The sequence below is a fragment of the Calypte anna genome, unplaced genomic scaffold (genome assembly GCF_003957555.1).
Source record: "Calypte anna isolate BGI_N300 unplaced genomic scaffold, bCalAnn1_v1.p scaffold_148_arrow_ctg1, whole genome shotgun sequence".
Classification (NCBI taxonomy): domain Eukaryota; kingdom Metazoa; phylum Chordata; class Aves; order Apodiformes; family Trochilidae; genus Calypte; species Calypte anna.
This window is the reverse complement of record NW_022045450.1, coordinates 59,984-78,695: the sequence shown is the minus strand read 5'-3', so window position 1 is coordinate 78,695 and position 18,712 is coordinate 59,984. Positions and strand designations below refer to the sequence as shown.

The 18,712-nt window shown below is 46.0% G+C and overlaps 1 protein-coding gene across 1 annotated transcript; it reads right to left on the bottom strand.

Moving 5' to 3' along the window:
* Positions 1–1,391: 1,391 nt before the first annotated feature.
* On the bottom strand, positions 1,392–15,974 carry LOC115600240 (ankyrin repeat domain-containing protein 26-like). Its single transcript, XM_030468533.1, has 15 exons — positions 15,936–15,974; positions 14,881–15,041; positions 14,351–14,465; positions 13,932–14,105; positions 13,719–13,825; positions 13,301–13,438; positions 12,267–12,325; positions 11,647–11,680; positions 11,495–11,561; positions 8,892–9,033; positions 7,857–7,942; positions 6,861–7,115; positions 6,040–6,192; positions 4,235–4,387; positions 1,392–1,631 (listed from the first exon to the last, which is right to left on the bottom strand). The coding sequence occupies exons 1-15, from the start codon at positions 15,972–15,974 to the stop codon at positions 1,392–1,394; spliced, it is 1,923 nt and encodes a 640-aa protein (XP_030324393.1).
* Positions 15,975–18,712: the final 2,738 nt, after the last annotated feature.

Sequence of the window (18,712 nt, the reverse complement as noted above, 5' to 3'; positions counted from 1 at the left end):
TCTGAAAACCATGCCCTGTGAACCAAAGGGGAAGGGCCAGCAGCCTGTATTCAGGAGAAAGCGGGAACTGAGCTCCCCTCAGCTCTCCAGGAAAACCTCATCTTAGCATTTCCCCACAGCAATCGGTAAGGAGGCTCAGGAGCTCACAACAAGGCAAGCTGAAGACCAGCTTACCAAGGCAGAGGCTTGCAGAACTCTCTGAAGGGCTTCAATCCTACTGCTTTGCTGCTGGACTGTGCCTTCCAGTCTGGCATTTTCCATGGAAATGCTTAAAAAGAAATACAGGTCTTATTAGAGAAATCCACCAGAGCAGCAATTCTTAAAGAGCAGCAGGGGAAAAACAAACAAAAGCATCTTCAAAATACTGTTAACTTGCTGTGATGCAACAAGGCTGTGCTGTGGTTTTCACATAACCCCAGACAGTGACAGACACCTTGGTTCTCTGCGTCAGTCTCTTACCACTGCACACATTCTTCCAGCTGTTTGACTGTAGCCCTGGTCTCAGAAGGTGATAACAGGAAGTCTTTAGGTTTTTGGGACTTCTCTCTTAGTTCTCTTTCCCTATCCTTGTCAGAACTCATGCAGTGATAAATCTGATGCTCATATTTAATCTCCTTCTCTTCCACTTCCGACACTGAGAAAACACAGCAAGAATCCACATCAGTTGGGACAGCTTTTATAGAGAAAAAACAATTGCTGCTGAAGAACTCCGGTGCCTGCCCATGTCTGCACATAGCCACTACCCAAAAAACTGTCATCAGTTCAAATACATTCAAACTTTCACTTCTACTAGCAAATGAACACAAACCCCTGTTAGTTTGTCATCCTCTAGACTGGTCTCTACCATCCCTCCACTAATCCCCTACAGCAAGCACCAACACTCACCCTCCGTTTAAGGGACTCATGGCACTCTCTCTAACCACTGGTTTCCTGCCCCATTGAATACTGAAATAAAACTTGATCCCTCTCCTAAAGTGACTTCAGTCACTTTATCTCCTCTCAAAAGTAGATAAGAGTGATTTCTGTTTCAGAATATATATCTATTTATGGAGAATAAGGTACAAAACCATTCGGAACATGATTTAGTGGTGGTCTTGGCAGGGCTGGCTTAACACCTGGACTTGATGCTAAAGGTCTTTTCCAACCAAAAAGGTTCTGTCATCCTCTGTTACCAGAGGGAGGGGTGAGAGGAACACAGTGAGCATAAAGAAGCCCAAATGCAGCAGTCCCATATTTCTACTGCCCTTCAGAAATCAGACAAACTGCTGGGCCAAACCACATGCCATGAGCAACGGACACGTCAGTCTCTTTTGCAGAGCACCTTGCCACATACAAACCTCGGACCAAGTACGGACATAGTGTCCTTCATGTCACAGACATGGACACCACGTTTATCGAACAGTGCGACTCCTCCACACATCATCCCATCTCTGGGGGTGCTGGAGTTGGTTCTGGAACTCTGGGACAACTTCATGTACCTTGGATTTAGCCTCTTCCAATTCCTTTTCCAAGCCCAGGTTGGCTTCCTCCAGGTTCCTGCAGCGCCTCGTAGCAACTTCCAATGAAGCTTCTGCCACAGAGAGCTTTTTAAGAGCTTCACCAAGCTCCTGCTGCAGCTCTCTGACATTGCCCTGATGAAATGGTTAGATGAGCACAAGAAAGGTTGTAAGAACATGAACTATGCCTTTACGTTAACTTATATGATTATACACTTAGACCTGTCCTGGGACTCAATCCCAAAGGTAGGAAAATTTTGCCTGCCACCAGCAGTCAAAAGCTGAGCATCTCTGAATTATCACCAGCTGCTTGTGAGGATTTCTGTTTTCTAATATCTAAGAAAGGCTCAAGTATTATTCCTCTTGAACACTACACCAGCATACTCCGAATCAGTATTTTTTTAACAAAACTCAAAGCAATCTCTTGTGATGCAAGAGCCACAGTTTGACTGCAGGTCGGTGCTGGGACCAGTGTGTTCAATATCTTCATCAACGACTTGGATGAGGGTATAGAATGTACCTCAGCAAGTTTGCTGATGACACTAAGCTGGGAGGAGTGGCTGACACACCAGAGGGCTGTGCTGCCATTCAGAGAGACTTGGACAGGTTGGAGAGTTGGGCAGGGAGAAACATGATGAAATTCAACAAGGGGAAGTGTAGAGTCTTGCATTTGGGGAAGAACAACGAATGTCCCAGTATAGGTTGGGGGCTGACCTGCTGGGGAGCAGTGTAGGTGAAAGAGACCTGGGGGTCCTGGTTGACAAGAAGATGACCATGAGCCAGCAATGTGCCCTTGTGGCCAAGAAGGCCAATGGCATCCTGGGATGCATTAGAAAGGGTGTGGTTAGTAGGTCAAGAGAGGTTCTCCTCCCCCTCTATTCTGCATTGGTGAGGCCGCACCTGGAGTATTGTGTCCAGTTCTGGGCCCCTCAGTTAAAGGAGGACAGGGAAGTGCTTGAAAGAGTCCAGCGCAGAGCTACTAAGATGATTAAGGGAGTGGAACATCTCCCTTATGAGGAAAGGCTGAGGGAGCTGGGTCTCTTTAGTTTGGAGAAAAGGAGACTGAGGGGTGACCTCATCAATGTTTTCAAATATGTAAGGGGTGAGTGTCAGGGAGATGGAGTTAGGCTCTTCTCAGTAGTGACCAGTGATAGGACAAGGGGTAATGGGTGTAAATTGGAGCATAGGAGGTTCAAGTTGAATATTCGAAAAAATTTTTTACTGTAAGGGTGACAGAGCCCTGGAACAGGCTGCCCAGGGAGGTTGTGGAGTCTCCTTCACTGGAGACATTCAAAACCCTGGACACGTTCTTATGTGATGTACTCTAGGTGGCCCTGCTCTGGCAGGGGGGTTGGACTAGATGATTTCGAGGTCCCTTCCAACCCCTAGGATTCTGTGATTCTGTGTGATTCTGCGATTACTCTGGCGACTGCCCATGTCCTTCACATACCCACTACCCAAAAAACTGTCAACATTTCAAATACATTCAGATCTTCAGTTCTACTAGTAAACAACCACAAACACGTTACTTTTCCACCCTCTAGACTGGTCTCTCCCATCCCTCCCCTGATCCCTTACAGCATGGTTCCAAGCACCAACACTCACCTCCAACTCTTTAAGGGACTCATGGACCTTTGCATCTATTGGTTTCCCCTCATTCATTGAAAATATGAAATAAAAATTCATCCCCCTCCTGAAGCGACTTTCACTGCCCCTCTGGTAAGGAGATGAAGATGATTTCTATTTAAGAACTCTGAGGCCTCTCTACTTCATTTTTGCAAGAGCACAGCAAGAGCTACTCAAAAACCAGTTTGTAAGAAGCCCTTGCAAGAAGGCTGCTTCAGGATGGAAATGGCAGCAGAGCCAAACAAGAGGGAAAAAAAATAAATAAAGAGAATATATGTATCTATGCAGAATAAGGTACGAAACCATTCAGAACTGGAAACTTGCTGGTGAATGGATTAAATCCATTTGGTCTTTGTTCACCAGTGGTGTCCCCCAGGGCTAAGTGTTGGGGCCCCGTCTCTTCAATATCTTTACCAATGATCGGGATGGGGGCAGGGGGTGCACCCTCAGCAGACTTGCAGATGACACCAAGTTGGGTGGGAGTGTTGATCTGCTTGAGGGTAGGAAGGCCCTGCAGAGGAACCTGGACAGGCTGGATCCACGGGCCAAGGTCAACTCTAAGAGGTTCAACAAGGCCAAGGTCCAGGAAAAATATTTTCACCTAAAGGGTTGTCAGGCACTGGAAGCGGCTGCCCAGGGAAGGGGTTGAGTCACCAGCACTCAAGGTACTCCACATCCCTGAAGATGTGGAGATGTGGTGCTTGAGGGCCATGATGCAGTGGTGGTCTTGGCAGTGCTGGCTTTAACACCTGGACTTGATGCTAAAGGTCTTTTCCAACAAAAAGGTTCTGTCATCCTCTGTTACCAGAGGGAGGGGTGAGAGGAACACAGTGAGCATAAAGAAGCCCAAATGCAGCAGTCCCCGTATTTCTACTGCCCTTCAGAAATCAGACAAACGCTGGGCCAAACCACATGCCATGAGCAACGGACACGTCAGTCTCTTTTGCAGAGCACCTTGCCACATACAAACCTCGGACCAAGTACGGACATAGTGTCCTTCATGTCACAGACATGGACACCACGTTTATCGAACAGTGCGACTCCTCCACACATCATCCCATCTCTGGGGGGTGCTGGAGTTGGTTCTGGAACTCTGGGACAACTTCATGTACCTTGGATTTAGCCTCTTCCAATTCCTTTTCCAAGCCCAGGTTGGCTTCCTCCAGGTTCCTGCAGCGCCTCGTAGCAACTTCCAGTGAAGCTTCTGCCACAGAGAGCTTTTTAAGAGCTTCACCAAGCTCCTGCTGCAGCTCTCTGACATTGCCCTGATGAAATGGTTAGATGAGCACAAGAAAGGTTGTAAGAACATGAACTATGCCTTTACTTTAACTTATATGATTATACACTTAGACCTGTCCTGGGACTCAATCCCAAAGGTAGGAAAATTTTTGCCTGCCACCAGCAGTCAAAAGCTGAGCATCTCTGAATTATCACCAGCTGCTTGTGAGGATTTCCTGTTTTCTAATATCTAAGAAAGGCTTCAAGTATTATTCCTCTTAAACACTACACCAGCATACTCCAAATCAGTATTTTTTTAACAAAACTCAAAGCAATCTCTTGTGATGCAAGAGGCCACAGTTTGACTGCAGGTATTACTTCTGGCGACTGCCTATGTCTTCACATACCCACTACCCAAAAAACTGTCAACATTTCAAATACATTCAGATCTTCAGTTCTACTAGTAAACAACCACAAAACACGTTACTTTTCCACCCTCTAGACTGGTCTCTCCCATCCCTCCCCTGATCCCTTACAGCATGGTTCCAAGCACCAACACTCACCCTCCAACTCTTTAAGGGACTCATGGCACTCTTTGCATCTATTGGTTCCCTCATTCATTGAAAATATGAAATAAAAATTCATCCCCCTCCTGAAGCGACTTCACTGCCCCTCTGGTAAGGAGATGAAGATGATTTCTATTTAAGAACTCTGAGGCCTCTCTACTTTCATTTTTGCAAGAGCACAGCAAGAGCTACTCAAAAACCAGTTTGTAAGAAGCCCTTGCAAGAAGGCTGCTTCAGGATGGAAATGGCAGCAGAGCCAAACAAGAGGGAAAAAAAATAAATAAAGAGAATATATGTATCTATGCAGAATAAGGTACGAAACCATTCAGAACTGGAAACTTGCTGGTGAATGGATTAAATCCATTTGGTCTTTGTTCACCAGTGGTGTCCCCCAGGGCTAAGTGTTGGGGCCCCGTCTCTTCAATATCTTTACCAATGATCGGGATGGGGGCAGGGGGTGCACCCTCAGCAGACTTGCAGATGACACCAAGTTGGGTGGGAGTGTTGATCTGCTTGAGGGTAGGAAGGCCCTGCAGAGGAACCTGGACAGGCTGGATCCACAGGCCAAGGTCAACTCTAAGAGGTTCAACAAGGCCAAGGTCCAGGAAAAATATTTTCACCTAAAGGGTTGTCAGGCACTGGAAGCGGCTGCCCAGGGAAGGGGTTGAGTCACCAGCACTCAAGGTACTCCACATCCCTGAAGATGTGGAGATGTGGTGCTTGAGGGCCATGATGCCAGTGGTGGTCTTGGCAGTGCTGGCTTAACACCTGGACTTGATGCTTAAAGGTCTTTTCCAACCAAAAAGGTTCTGTCATCCTCTGTTACCAAAGGGGGGGTGAGAGGAACACAGTGAGCATAAAGAAGCCCAATGCAGCAGTCCCATATTTCTACTGCCCTTCAGAAATCAGACAAACTGCTGGGCCAAACCACATGCCATGAGCAACGGACACGTCAGTCTCTTTTGCAGAGCACCTTGCCACATACAAACCTCGGACCAAGTAACGGACATAGTGTCCTTCATGTCACAGACATGGACACCAACGTTTATCGAACAGTGCGACTCCTCCACACATCATCCCATCTCTGGGGGGTGCTGGAGTTGGTTCTGGAACTCTGGGACAACTTCATGTACCTTGGATTTAGCCTCTTCCAATTCCTTTTCCAAGCCCAGGTTGGCTTCCTCCAGGTTCCTGCAGCGCCTCGTAGCAACTTCCAGTGAAGCTTCTGCCACAGAGAGCTTTTTAAGAGCTTCACCAAGCTCCTGCTGCAGCTCTCTGACATTGCCCTGATGAAATGGTTAGATGAGCACAAGAAAGGTTGTAAGAACATGAACTATGCCTTTACTTTAACTTATATGATTATACACTTAGACCAGTCCTGGGACTCAATCCCAAAGGTAGGAAAATTTTGCCTGCCACCAGCAGTCAAAAGCTGAGCACCTCTAAATTATCTCCCTGCTGCTTCATGAAAAATGACGAATAATGTGGTTATCTGACACATGCAGTTATTCACCTCACTCAAACACTCTGGGGTTTAGAGGAACAAAGAAATGCAATTTTAAAGCACTGTTCACATCACCGAGGCAGACAAACAGCACACCAATGTCTAATTAGTCAACAGCACTAGTTCCTGTTTTTCAGAATGTAAAGTTTAATAAAACCGGTATGGCAACTTTTAAACTTTTGCTCTGCCTGGGACTGGTAGAAGTTGCAGAACGACAGTGTAACTGACATTCTAGCCAGTCTCCTGAACAGTTAATTAGCCTTAACACAGACACAAAGAACAAATTTAAATATTGCTACACATCACCAAATATACAACAGAAAGCTTCGGTCAGTGGCTGAAATAGACCTTTTGAGCAACAGGCAGGTCCCTCAGAAGGGGGCCCAAAACACAAGCAGAAATTTACACCAAAGAAGTTGCCTTCAACACTGCAAACAATGTATACTTTACCTCTCTTTTTACTTCGTCAGCCTCATAGTTAAAGACTTGTTCTCTTAAATCAGTGCAATTGGCCTTTAATTCCTTGTTCATCTCTTCCAGTGTGTACACTTGCTTCTCAGCAACAGCTCGGAGTTTGTGGAAAATGTCATTAAACCATTCCTGGGAAACAGTCACTGCACTTCCTTGCATGAGCTGCTGCTCCTGCACATCTTCCAGCAGCTGATGGAATAAATGGCTTTCACTCTGGAGCTGGGCTAATGCCTTCTGCATGGACAGAGTCATAGCATAGAACCACAGAAGCATTAAGGCTGGAAAAGACCTCTGGATCCTCCAGTCCAACTGGGAAACCAACACCACCATGCCCACTAAACCATGTCCCAGAAGTGGAAATAATGTGCTCCACTCTCCCCTGAGGTGTTACACAGCACTCCAGACCCCTCTGCCCAGCCCTGCCCCAGATGCCCAACACCAACAGGATGCCTGCCCTATTCCCCTCATGAATGCCATCAGAAAAAATCTTTTTCAAATACTTCCGGACATGGCCAAACACACACGTTTTGCAGAGGCAGGGAAAGCTTCAAAGGTCACCAAATTTCAAGGTTTCTTGCATGACCTTTCTCTCACAAAGAGGAAGACCAGGCACATTTAATCACACACATCAGCCTGTTACAGACAAATCTCCCTCTTCCCTTCAATATGCATTTTGCATGGGAAAAAAATGCATTTCACTGCATTGTTTGTCTGCACAGCACAGCAGCAACAACACTGCTCAGTTGGAAACAAAGCAGCAGAACAGCAAATATCCAGCATCTGGCAAGGATTTTTCCTCATCCTAAGAGGACTGTATCCAACTTCAGACAGTAACACAACCTTCCTCTGCAGGACTCTGCCATCACCATTAGTCATTTTCTGGTTACTTTTCTTTACCTTACTGTATAATGCAATTTATTCTCTAATGCCTCTTACCAGTCCAGACTCTAATTCAAAATATTTGGCTTCACATACCTGCACCTCAGAGTTTTCAGTGGCTTCCTTTAGGCCTCTTTTTTTTGCTGGTGATGACACATGGAAAGTAGATCCTGAGTGCTCACCTACAGGGAAAACAACAGATTTTTACAACCAGCATGACTTAATGCTACTTATTTACTCCTAGAGTGCATCTTGATTAACGGTGAGAACAATCTTTACAGAAAACATCACATACCCTCACATTTGAGAGCTGCTAGAGAGAAAATGATCAGAAAACGGATTTCATGTGTATCTGTGTTAAATCCTTTCTTTGGTGGCATTTTACTTTCTTATGTAAAAAAGAAAGTTTCTGAATATCACTATGGCCACAAATAATTCACTCCAGTGTCTTCAAGGTGCAGGATCTGTCTCTCAGATAAACTGTGTGCCATGCAGTAACGAGCAAGATGCTTCCAGCAATGCAAAGGGGGCCTCCTCCTGCTCTGAGGCCTGAACTGAGGAACAAAAGTGCTCCCCTCTCACCCAGCTGGCAGTGCTTTCCACACACACACGCACACATGAGTGGCACTGCAGACACCTTCTACATTTTGAAACCAGAGCAGCTGAGGCACTGAAACAGAAGGGCTCTTCCTCAGCTCCACTCAAAGCTTCCCCTGGCTTTATCCAAGAGCAAGCACAGTTTTTCAATCCAACAGCACCTGCCAGGAAGGGGAATGCTACTGGCACACCCAAGGCACTCCAGTCCTCCTTCTCCTCTCCATCTGCACATTTTGGTCAGATTGCTTCAGGGAGAACACAGCAACAAAAGCAAGAAGGGCCCTTGCTGCAAAGAGCACCATATGCAATCCAACTTCATATGCACCATATGCAACTCCAACACCACAACTTCAGGTCTCAGAGAAGGAACATAAAGGCACAAAAGCTGCTTTCCTACTCTGCCAAGTGGCCACCAGGATTTACAGGCCAGGATAAAATTTGCAACCTCAGAAGTCAACCACTATTTTAGTTCATTTACTCTATGTGGATCTATTTTCACTGAGGAAGTATCTGGATCTAGATCACTTATCTCACCAGGGTTTTCACTGCAAGTTGTGTTGGGCTCATCAGGGCTACCATTAAGTAAGTACTTTTTCATACATCCAGCAATGGCAGGTTTTAGCTCTACAGCAGCCTCTTTCTTCTCTTGTTTTCCATGTTGTTCAGGTGCTTTTTCCTGAAAGAGATGAAACAAAAAAGATGGGAAGAGCAGAAACAAGCATCTGCTTTGCCACCCACTGACAGCTTGAAGAACATTTTTTGTGCAAGATAAAAGGGAAACTTTGCTTTCTTTTACAAGGCCTTCTGTGTTTCCAGGCAAATCTTTAGCAGCATGCCTGAGGTCCTGAGTCTCAGCCCTGCTTCTGCACAGCCCCTGAGAAGCACTTCCCCACTTCAGCCCAGCTTCATTTTGGTTCCACCAGTCCCGAACCCATCATTCCTTTCTTCTTTCCCCTTGCTTTGCTCCAAGAAAATCACTGGCTTCCTGCTCCAATCTGAAACAGCTCAAAAAGCAAACTCAAGGTCCAGCTGCCATGAGGCCCAATTCCTTCTCCTGAGCAGACTTCATCCCACCCCTACCTGAGCAGCTGCCTGCAGCAGAACAATGTCCAAGGGCCCCTGACAGACACGGGGCACAAGCAGGAAAGCAGGAAACCAGCAATGGTCAGGCCCAGGTCAGAAGCAAGTTCTCAGGTGCTTCTGGATCTTCCTCCTACCCTCCCCAGCACCACCATGGAAAACTTCCTGTCCCTCACACAAAGTACCTTAGAATCCCACAGAGCAGTCCAGAGAAAATCCTCAGCTTTCTCCACTTTTTCCATGGGTGGCAGGGAACCTACACACCAGGGAGGAAAGGAGACACTCAGTGTTTTTATTTCACTCTGCCACTATACTGTTTTAGGTTTGAGGCTTTTCTTTAGTAACTTTTGATTCTAGAACCATGGCTATCATCTAAAAGCACAAGGAATAAAAAAATCGATGTGAACAAAGGTGTTATTTATTTAATTTCAACTGGCAAATTTCCAGACGAATACACTGGAGAGGAGTCACTGGGGAATGTCTGGAAAAGGAGGTAGGGAAGGGATGAGCACGACAGAGGCAGGGCTTGGCCAGGGACAAAGGCTTAGCAGGGGATCAATAGCTTAATGTTAAGAATATGGCTTATTTGGTTCTGAAACTACAAAGTGCTGTGTCTTCAAAATTTAATTTTCTTGCTTACTATAGAAGAAAAAATATAAAACTCTACTTAGCAAGTCTACTTTTACAGATCAGTTTATCATGTAATCTTTCCCAGAGAGCTTACTGTTTTTCCTGCGCTGCTGGAAAGCCTTCATGTACCATGTCACCTTTGGCTCCTGCTGCTTCTGTAAAGAAAGATGTACTTCAGCGAAACTTTTTTTTTCAATAGAAACTAACTCAAAAGAACTGTTTACATCCCTAGACTTGATGCCTAAATTAGCCCCTGTAAGTACACTAACCAAAACACCCCTCAATTTCAGTATCATGCCAGAAAAATGCATCACTTCCATTTACATCAAGGCAAGAAAATTAAATCATGTTCAAACTAAACATGCTGGCATCTCCAACTGCCACATTCCTGCTCCTCACCCCTCCAGAACCCCACTGCAACACAACAGACGCTCCTGACATCACTGCACAAGTTGCTCACTCTTCAGCACACCAGTAAGAACAGCAGGCACCAGAGCTTGGAGCTGACAAAGAGAACACTGCCTGAGCATTCAAAAAAAAGGGAAAACATGCAGTGTGAGATGAAACACAAGCACGAAATGCCATCTCATAGAAAAGAACCTGTTTGAGTAACTCAGCCATTGAGTGCTGGTGGGGGAACCTGATAGGGAGGAAAGGAACAGCAGCAGATGGGAGGATTTCAGGAGGTCCTCACAAAGAAATGCCCTGTTCCTCTATCTGTTTGGATCTAACCACCAAATTTACAGAAAACAATAATAATCTCACAGGACAAGAACAGAACAGACTATAAAAGTAACTGAGAAACTTTTAGGGTCTGCAAATCTGACCCAAGTGAACACCAAGAAATGAAACAACGTGGTTTTTATTTCGTTACCTATTGCTCCTTTGTGCCAAATCACAACTCTACTGCACACTCTGCCGCACCTATGGTCTGTTAGGAAAAACTGACAGCAGAAGAAAGGCTGGCAGGCCAGAGACGGCTTCTATCACAGAATGGTACAGGTTGGAAAAGACCTCCAAGATCATCCAGTCCAACCTTTGACCAACACCATCATCTAACTACTAAACCATGTCCTTAAGGACCAGGTCAAAACGCCTTTTCAATGCCTCCAGGGATGGTGCCTCCACCACTGTCCTGGGCCATTCCAATGCCTGACAGCCCTCTCAGTGAAAAAAATGTTTCCTAACACCCATCCGAAACCTCCCCTGGTGCAGCTCCCATCCATTTCCTCTGCTCCCATCCCAGTTCACTAAGGAGAAGAGGCTGTTTCCCTCCTCACTCCAACCTCCCTTGAGGTACTTGAAGAGAGCTCTAAGGTTCTAAGGAGAAAACAGTGCTGGCTGGAACTGCAGTTGCTTTCAATCCCAGTTACTTGCCTTCAAATAACTCCTTTTCAAAGGACAATTTCCCTGTAAATGCACCATACCTTGGGAGTGAAATCCAATTGTTCTGCAGAAGCTCTCCAACCACTACCAATCCCCTTTTTCTCAGATCTGCTTAAAAAGCAAAGCACAATGATGACACCTGTGCCTCTCAAATCACCCCTCAAGGAAGTGGTAGGTATTTGTAAAGTCTCACCTTTTTAAGCCTCCTTTGGAAAAGTCTTCTACTCCTGCTCAAACATTAAACAACATGGTGAAATCAGATTTGGCATACTAAAAATCAAACAGTACATATGAACAAGGTACTCACTGCACACATGAGTACACAGCAGAGGAAAAAGTTTTACTAGTTCACGTAGTATGATGTGTAATATTATGCTAGAGACAATACAAGCTGCTGCTCTACCCAGTTACAAACTATTCTGAAAAGGGAAAGAAAATCAAACAGCATAACCCAGAGCAAAAGCTTAACCTCACACTCAGCCTGTTACTGCAGCACAGCAAAGGGACTCTCATGATGCAGGACGTGCTTCATGGTGCCAGCCAGAGACTGCAGTAATAATGCCAAGAAATGTCCCCTGGACACTATCTGCTGATCATTTGCCACACAGTTCTGATAAAACACCCTTAAGAACCCAGAGAAAATAAAACCTTCACTGTAGGTTCTGAGAGGTAAAGCACAAGACTAAATTTCATTGTATAAAAATATTAATCTCCTAAGATTCTTTTAGGGTTATGTGACCTCGTAAGGACAGACTGGATTTTAAAACTCAGAGAAGGAACTAGGTGTTTGATCACAGGACAATTTCATGTCACCTGCATGAGCTGCTTCTGCCTTCTTTGGAGCTGCACTTTCTGACAGTTGCTCTCTAAAACTAGTGAGAGAGAGAGAGAGAGAGGAAACAGAGTTGTTAAAAACAACCACTTCCTGGCAGGTAGCATTTAGCAGAAGAGTTAACAGCCATTTTTTATTCATCCTACACACATTCACATGAATTCAGGTACTCCTAAGTACTTCTGAAGGGCAAGACACACAGAGCTTTCTGCAGGGCTGGTACACACTTCAGTGTTCCCTGCAGTCCCCTTCATCCTATAGATGCACATTCCAAGTTATTAACTCCTGCTTGGTACTGAAGCCCCTAAAACAGTTACTTTCAAGAGATAATGGGTTAAAGCATAGGATATAGAGCATCTGGAGAAAACTCAGCGTTTAGGAAAACCACATAGAGCAATAAATTAGTTAGGGAATGGAACACAGTGGCAGGGAAGAGAGATAGGAACAGGCAGTGATAGAGCTAAGCGCATTTCAGAACCAATGAGGTCGGCTTGACCCAAAGGCCTCTGCCAAGCTATGGGGGCCAAGCCAAGTACATCGGAGATTGCCCAAATTAGGAAGAAGTTCAAAAGTTTAAAGGAGGAAGACTCACGGGGCGTCCCCTGCCAATGATGAAGGCAACCGGAACGACCACCAAGATGCTCCTCAAAAGAAAGGCTCCACCCTACACCCCGCCTATACCACGCCTCTATATACATATGCATGATTATGTATGTACTATGATGTAATTCTGTAATCAAAATGTATAAAAAGGCTTGCATTTGTCACGGGAATTCAGAAATCCCCTTGCGATTTCTCCGGCGCGCGTCGTTAATAAAATACCTCCTGCCTATTTGACTCAAACCAAGTCTTTGAGGCAGTTTATTCTCGCCTTTTGGGGCAAAATTCGGCATCAGTACACTCTTTCAGCCTAGCTTTAACAAAGCACACCTAACCACATTAGAGAAGGAACACCATATTCAACAGCTACACTTATAACTGACCACTTAATTGAATCAAAAAGTTAAACATTTACCTGGGATACCCATAAATACAAGCATATTCATCAGCTGTCAGCCCATTAGTATCTTCATGGGAAATGTCAGCACCGTAATGCAGGAGAACTTGGATCAATTTCATCTTCCCAACAGAAGCAGCCATCATGAGTGGGGTTCTGAAAGATCCAGATAGGCTATGAAGTCATCATTTTACACAGACAGTCAATATTTTCATTCCTGCGTGCTCTCAGCTTGCTCTCCCATTACTTGACAATGAACAAAAGAAAAAGCAGGTTCCATTAAAAGCAACAATAACATGGGAGAGGGAGTCAAAACCACTGCATGGTCACACCAAGCTGCCACACGTACAACACTTCAGTGCACATGAAGCTGCTGTGCCCCTTAGCAATCCCACTGAAAGAACACCCAAGGGACCCATGTGGATAAACCCCTTACCTTTGTTGCTGGTCTCGAGCATGCACATCAGCTCCCATTCTCAGGAGAAACTCAGCTGTCTCTACCTGACCTTCGGAGACAGCAAGACTGAGTGGGGTAAAGCCCTCCTGAAAGGACAGACAAATACACCAAGTTAATCATCAAAAATAGTCTTCAACAGAAATATTGCTGCCGCTTTCTGAAACAACCTCCTTTAGAAACAGAAACATTTACCTTATTCTTGGCATCAAGACTGGCATTATGATCAAGTAACAGCTCCACAACTTCAGGACTGCAAGACAGGACTGCCAGGTGGAGGGCAGTGTTGCCGACAACGTCTCTGAGGTTTGGGTCTGCACCACACTTTAGCAGAAAACCAGCACACGCTTGGTGCTGGAACTGCACTGCCTGAGAACACACAAAAAAAAGGGAAGACTTCCAAAATTCACATTTCACTCCATCACAGCTCGCCCAGCTTCTGACCACTGGGAAAGAAGAGCACCTGCAAAGATGATCTGACAGGTGCCTGTTCCACTCCAAATCAAACAGGCGTGTTTCCACACAGCTCTGTGTACAGAGTCCTGCCAGACACCTCTCCTTTCATTTCACAGTCAATAAGCCCCTCTTCCAAGAGCAGAACTTCTCTCACTCACCATCATCAGGGGTGTTCTCCCAAAACTGTCAGCAGCATCCAACTGGCAGCAGTGCCTTACTAGAAACGTGGCGACCTCTGTGTGGCCGTTTGCACACGCCAGATGGAGAGGTGTCCTGAGAATTAAACATGGGAGCTTAACACTGACAGACAATGAAAGAACCAAAGCTGTGGCACCACCCAGCCCGGGGGACCCTGCCCAGATCCTGCTGCTCCTGCTGCCTGCTGCTACTGCTGCTGCAACCCCGCACACATCACCCACAGGGCAGGAGAGACCTGGGGAGGCCTCAGAAGCTGCAAGAGAACCCTGCAGGGAGAGCAGGGCCAAGCAGCAGCCCAGCACCTCCAGGAGCACTGGTGCCCACCCAGCAGCTCCCAGCAGTGGAAAGCTCTCGAGTTCCCCCTCCCAGCTGACAGGGCACATCTTGCTTTGCAAGCAGTCAGCTCCAAGGGGATCCCACACAAACCCTGCAGGGGGGATGCTCCCGCACGCCACCCGAGGTGTCCCAGCAGCGGCCCACAGCCCCTCACCGATTCTCCCTGTCGCGGCGGTCGATGCCCCAAATCTCGATCCACCAGCTCCAGCGCCTCAGCCAGGCCAGGTGGCCGCGGGCAGCTGCACGGTGCAGCCTGCCCAGACCTTGCTGCTGAGGTCCAGGGGCGCTGGTGCCGGCAGCAGCAGCAGCGCAGGGCTGCCCAGGAGCACTGCCAGAGCAGGGAAGCTTCTGCTTCTTGGTGAAGAGCCCCATCCCGGGAGCTCTGCGAGCTGCGGCACGGGCACAGCCCCGCGGGAGCAGCGGGAGGCAGCCGGCCGAGCCGGGGGATGTAAAAGGGGGAGTCAGGAGAAGGGAAGGGCAAAGGTAGGGACAGGGGATGTAGGAGAAAGGCAGGGACGAGGCGGGAGCAAGGAGCAAACCAACGGCGAGGAGCAGCCAGAGAGGCAGAGACCAGCACAGCTCAGCACAGGAGCCACAACGGCAGAGTCACCACCAACGGGAGTTGCCAGGGGCAACGGTGGGTGGGGCCGAACCACCTTGGGGGGGGGGAGGGGGTAGAAGGGGCTGAACCAATTCACGGGGGGACAAAGGAAAGGAAAAGGCATCTGAGAGAAGCTGAGAAACTCTTCCCCACTTGAATGAGTCATACAAAGAATTGTTAAGTTCTTCCCCTGAGGAGAGGCTTTTTCATAACCAACTAAAATGAGTAGCTAGAGAGGGTAAAAAATTACCCTTCTTGTGTGGATGGTGCCCAGCTGGCTGTACTTAGGATTCTCAGAGCTAGGCAGTGACTCTCTGGTATGTGGTGGCTTTTGGTATCAAATACTGCGCTGGATGCTGTGAGCTCTTTGTCACCAGCTTATCCCATCTTTTCAGTCTGCACAACCACTTCTTGTCTCTCACCACATCTTTAAATGGCAAGCTAGCTTGCTCTGACTGCACACAGCTCACTGCAAAAGTTCCACTGCCATTGTACAAGTACAGGGTGTTTCCCTAGACAAGTCTAACCCATAACTAGAGGGAAATGGACATCTGGAATTCTCCTGGACTACCAGGGATTACTGGCAGGACAATTATCTTTTCCCTAACTCTGGCGAAAATGTCAACACAGATGTTAACTGTCACCATGCCACATGTGTCACACCGAGCTACACAGAAAATCATCTCAAAGTTTCCTGCTGCAAACACATCCTCTGCAGGCCCCAGCACCAGACTGACCTTCCACAGGCAGCCCAGCTTTTGAACAGCCAGCCTGAAATGAGCCACTAATGGCTGTAATTAGCCACCAACCACACCCCATTGCTGGGCATCAGCCAGGAGAGAATTTAAAAGCAGCAACTTGCCTCAGGCACTGAGTCTCCCTGCTGTCTCCTGAGCTGCCTATAAGAAAAACCAAGCTTTTTCGGGTATTGCAGAGAAGTCAGGACACAGCTCCTAAGGAGGTAGAGAATCATAGGATGGCTTGGGTTGGAAGGGACCTTAAAGATCATCAAGACCCAACCCCCTGCATGGGCAGGGACCTCTCCCACTAGACCAGGTGTCACAAAACCTCATCCAACCTGGCCTTGAACACTTCCCAGGAAGGGCAGCAACAACTTCTCTAGGCAACCTATTCCAGTATCCTGGCACTCCCATGATGAAGAATGTTTTCCTAATATCTAACCTAAATCTGCCCCCTTTCAGTTTAAAACCATTACCCCTTGTCCTGTCACTGCTCTCTCTGCTGAAAAGCCCCTCCCCAGCTTTCCTGTAGCCCCTTCATGGACTGGAAGGTTCTCTAAGGCCCCCCCAGAGCCTTCTCTTCTCCAGGCTGAGCAGCCCCAACTCTCTCAGCCCATCTTGGTAGCAGAGGTGCTCCAGCCCTCTGGTCATCTGCTTCTCCATTGTGGACATGCAAAGCAGTCACCTGGAAAACAAACACCTATGCTCCTTTTGAAGCTTTTTGTAGTCAATTCCTGACTACACCTGTCTGTAACTCATAGAGTTTGGACATCTTCTTCTTCCTGTTAAAATAAGTTTGACCTTTAGTCCAATTCTCCTTTCTTACAACATAACCCCAAGAAATAAAACGGGGCAAATGTGAAGAAATATATACTGCATGCAAATGCAAAATGTGAACACCTCAGAAAAAACCTTTTAGAATTCCTGCATGGTTTAGGGAACATTTTAGAATGACATTTGTCTTCCTTTACTTTTTCATTTTAACCAACCACAATGAAAAAGCATATTGGAAAAACACTATGGCATTCTGGTTATGTCAGAGACACTTCAGTGTAGCTGCAACCTCAGGTGCAAACAAAATACAAAGATTCTGAGTTTTGTTTTATCTTTTAAGCTTTTACAGGCACAATGCACCCTTACAATTTACCTACAACAACTCTAAACCAAAAAGAAGGATTAACTTGACAATGCAAAAAATAGATAAAACTACAACACCATTCCCTCCAGCTGAGAGAAAGCAGCTTGGCAATTTGAGATGACTACACTGAAAAAAATGAGAATTGTCATAAATCAACAGCATTGACTTTCCCAATCATTTGGTTTGGCCTTATTCAATGTAGCCTTGTGTAAGGAGATGTAAACTCTTCCCTTTCAGCTTTTTACAGATAAGACTTTTCTCACAAACAGTTTATGTAAAAGTCATCATGTTACCTGGGGTAAGCACTTGTTGGCAACTGGAGCATCAGGAGAAACCTCTGCTGACAGGCTGGGCAGGTATGTTCCTCAGACTCCAGTAATGCTGTTCCAATACCATAAAAATGGTTTTTAAAGAAAGGAGGGAAATTTTGGAGTTTTAATCAATCATAAAAATACATATATGGTAAAAGGGTGAGTAATATCTTGGGTGGAGACCATGAAGATAAAAATGTTCAATAGTGTAAAAAAAAATTTCTAGTATGTAGCAAATAACCACATGGTTTTGGTATTTCACTGTTGTAACATCTGAAGATGGGCATTACGCTGTGCCTTGATATTTCATCTGTCTTCTTCCCACTGTCCAGTAGAGTTGAAGTCACCAACCTCAAGGTTAGGGAATAAAACAGTGACCAGGAAAATGTTCTGAGTTCTGAAGGATTAAATATTTAACTATTTAAATATTAAATAGTGGTGGGTTTGTTTTGTTTTTTTCTAGTCAGCAGTAAGTCACCAGAGTAGTCTTATAGAAGAGAAAGGGCTGTGGAAAAAATAGTTTGATATCTAAGACTGTCATCACTTGCACAATTACACACTCTGCTCATACTCCTCCTTCTGTGTGTAAAGGGGATTTAACCAGACACATGAAAAGGGAAAAGAGCTTTCTGCTTATTTTCCCCTTTCTGTAAGAAGCATCCTTCAGGATAGACTTCAGGATGAAAGAGAACTGGGAACAAAGCAACTTTGTTATCTTGTGTTTCTGCTCTCAGATGTGATTGTTTTGAATTAACAAACATGCAAGGAACACTGACATTCCTCACAATAAAAGTTCTCACAGCAGGGAATAAAAGCTGCATCAGTCAGCAGGGCTTTGCAAATAGGGCACAAGAACTCATCAGGTATGGGATCATCAGAGGATGAGGAGGATGGCTCTTTGGATAAATAGAAATGCTTTTCCTTCTTTCCTCTGGCATATGCTTCCCTGTAGGCAGAGTGGGGAAGGAAAAAGACAAAAGTTAAAGATGGCCACAAGGAAAACTTTTCCAAGCTTTGGATTGTATCAAAGGAAGCAAGAGATGGAATTTTTGAGTGGAATTTTATACTCGAAAGCCCAGGAGACCATATTTCTTCCTTGAACCTAGGACACATTGCTGGCTCATGATCAATTTGGTGCCCACCAGGACCCGTCCCAGCCTGTGCTGAAGGTACAGAGAGGATCCAAGTCTGTGTCA

What these genes read in the sequence shown, in the direction of transcription:
- LOC115600240 (XM_030468533.1), bottom strand. Translation starts at nt 15,974, where the DNA reads ATGGTGACAGTTAACATCTGTGTTGACATTTTCGCCAGA. An exon ending in GGAGAACACCCCTGATGATG is followed by an intron (nt 14,106 to 14,350) that starts GTGAGTGAGAGA and finishes GTGTGTTCTCAG; the next exon opens with GCAGTGCAGTTCCAGCACCA. An exon ending in GCTCGAGACCAGCAACAAAG is followed by an intron (nt 13,439 to 13,718) that starts GTAAGGGGTTTA and finishes TGGATCTTTCAG; the next exon opens with AACCCCACTCATGATGGCTG.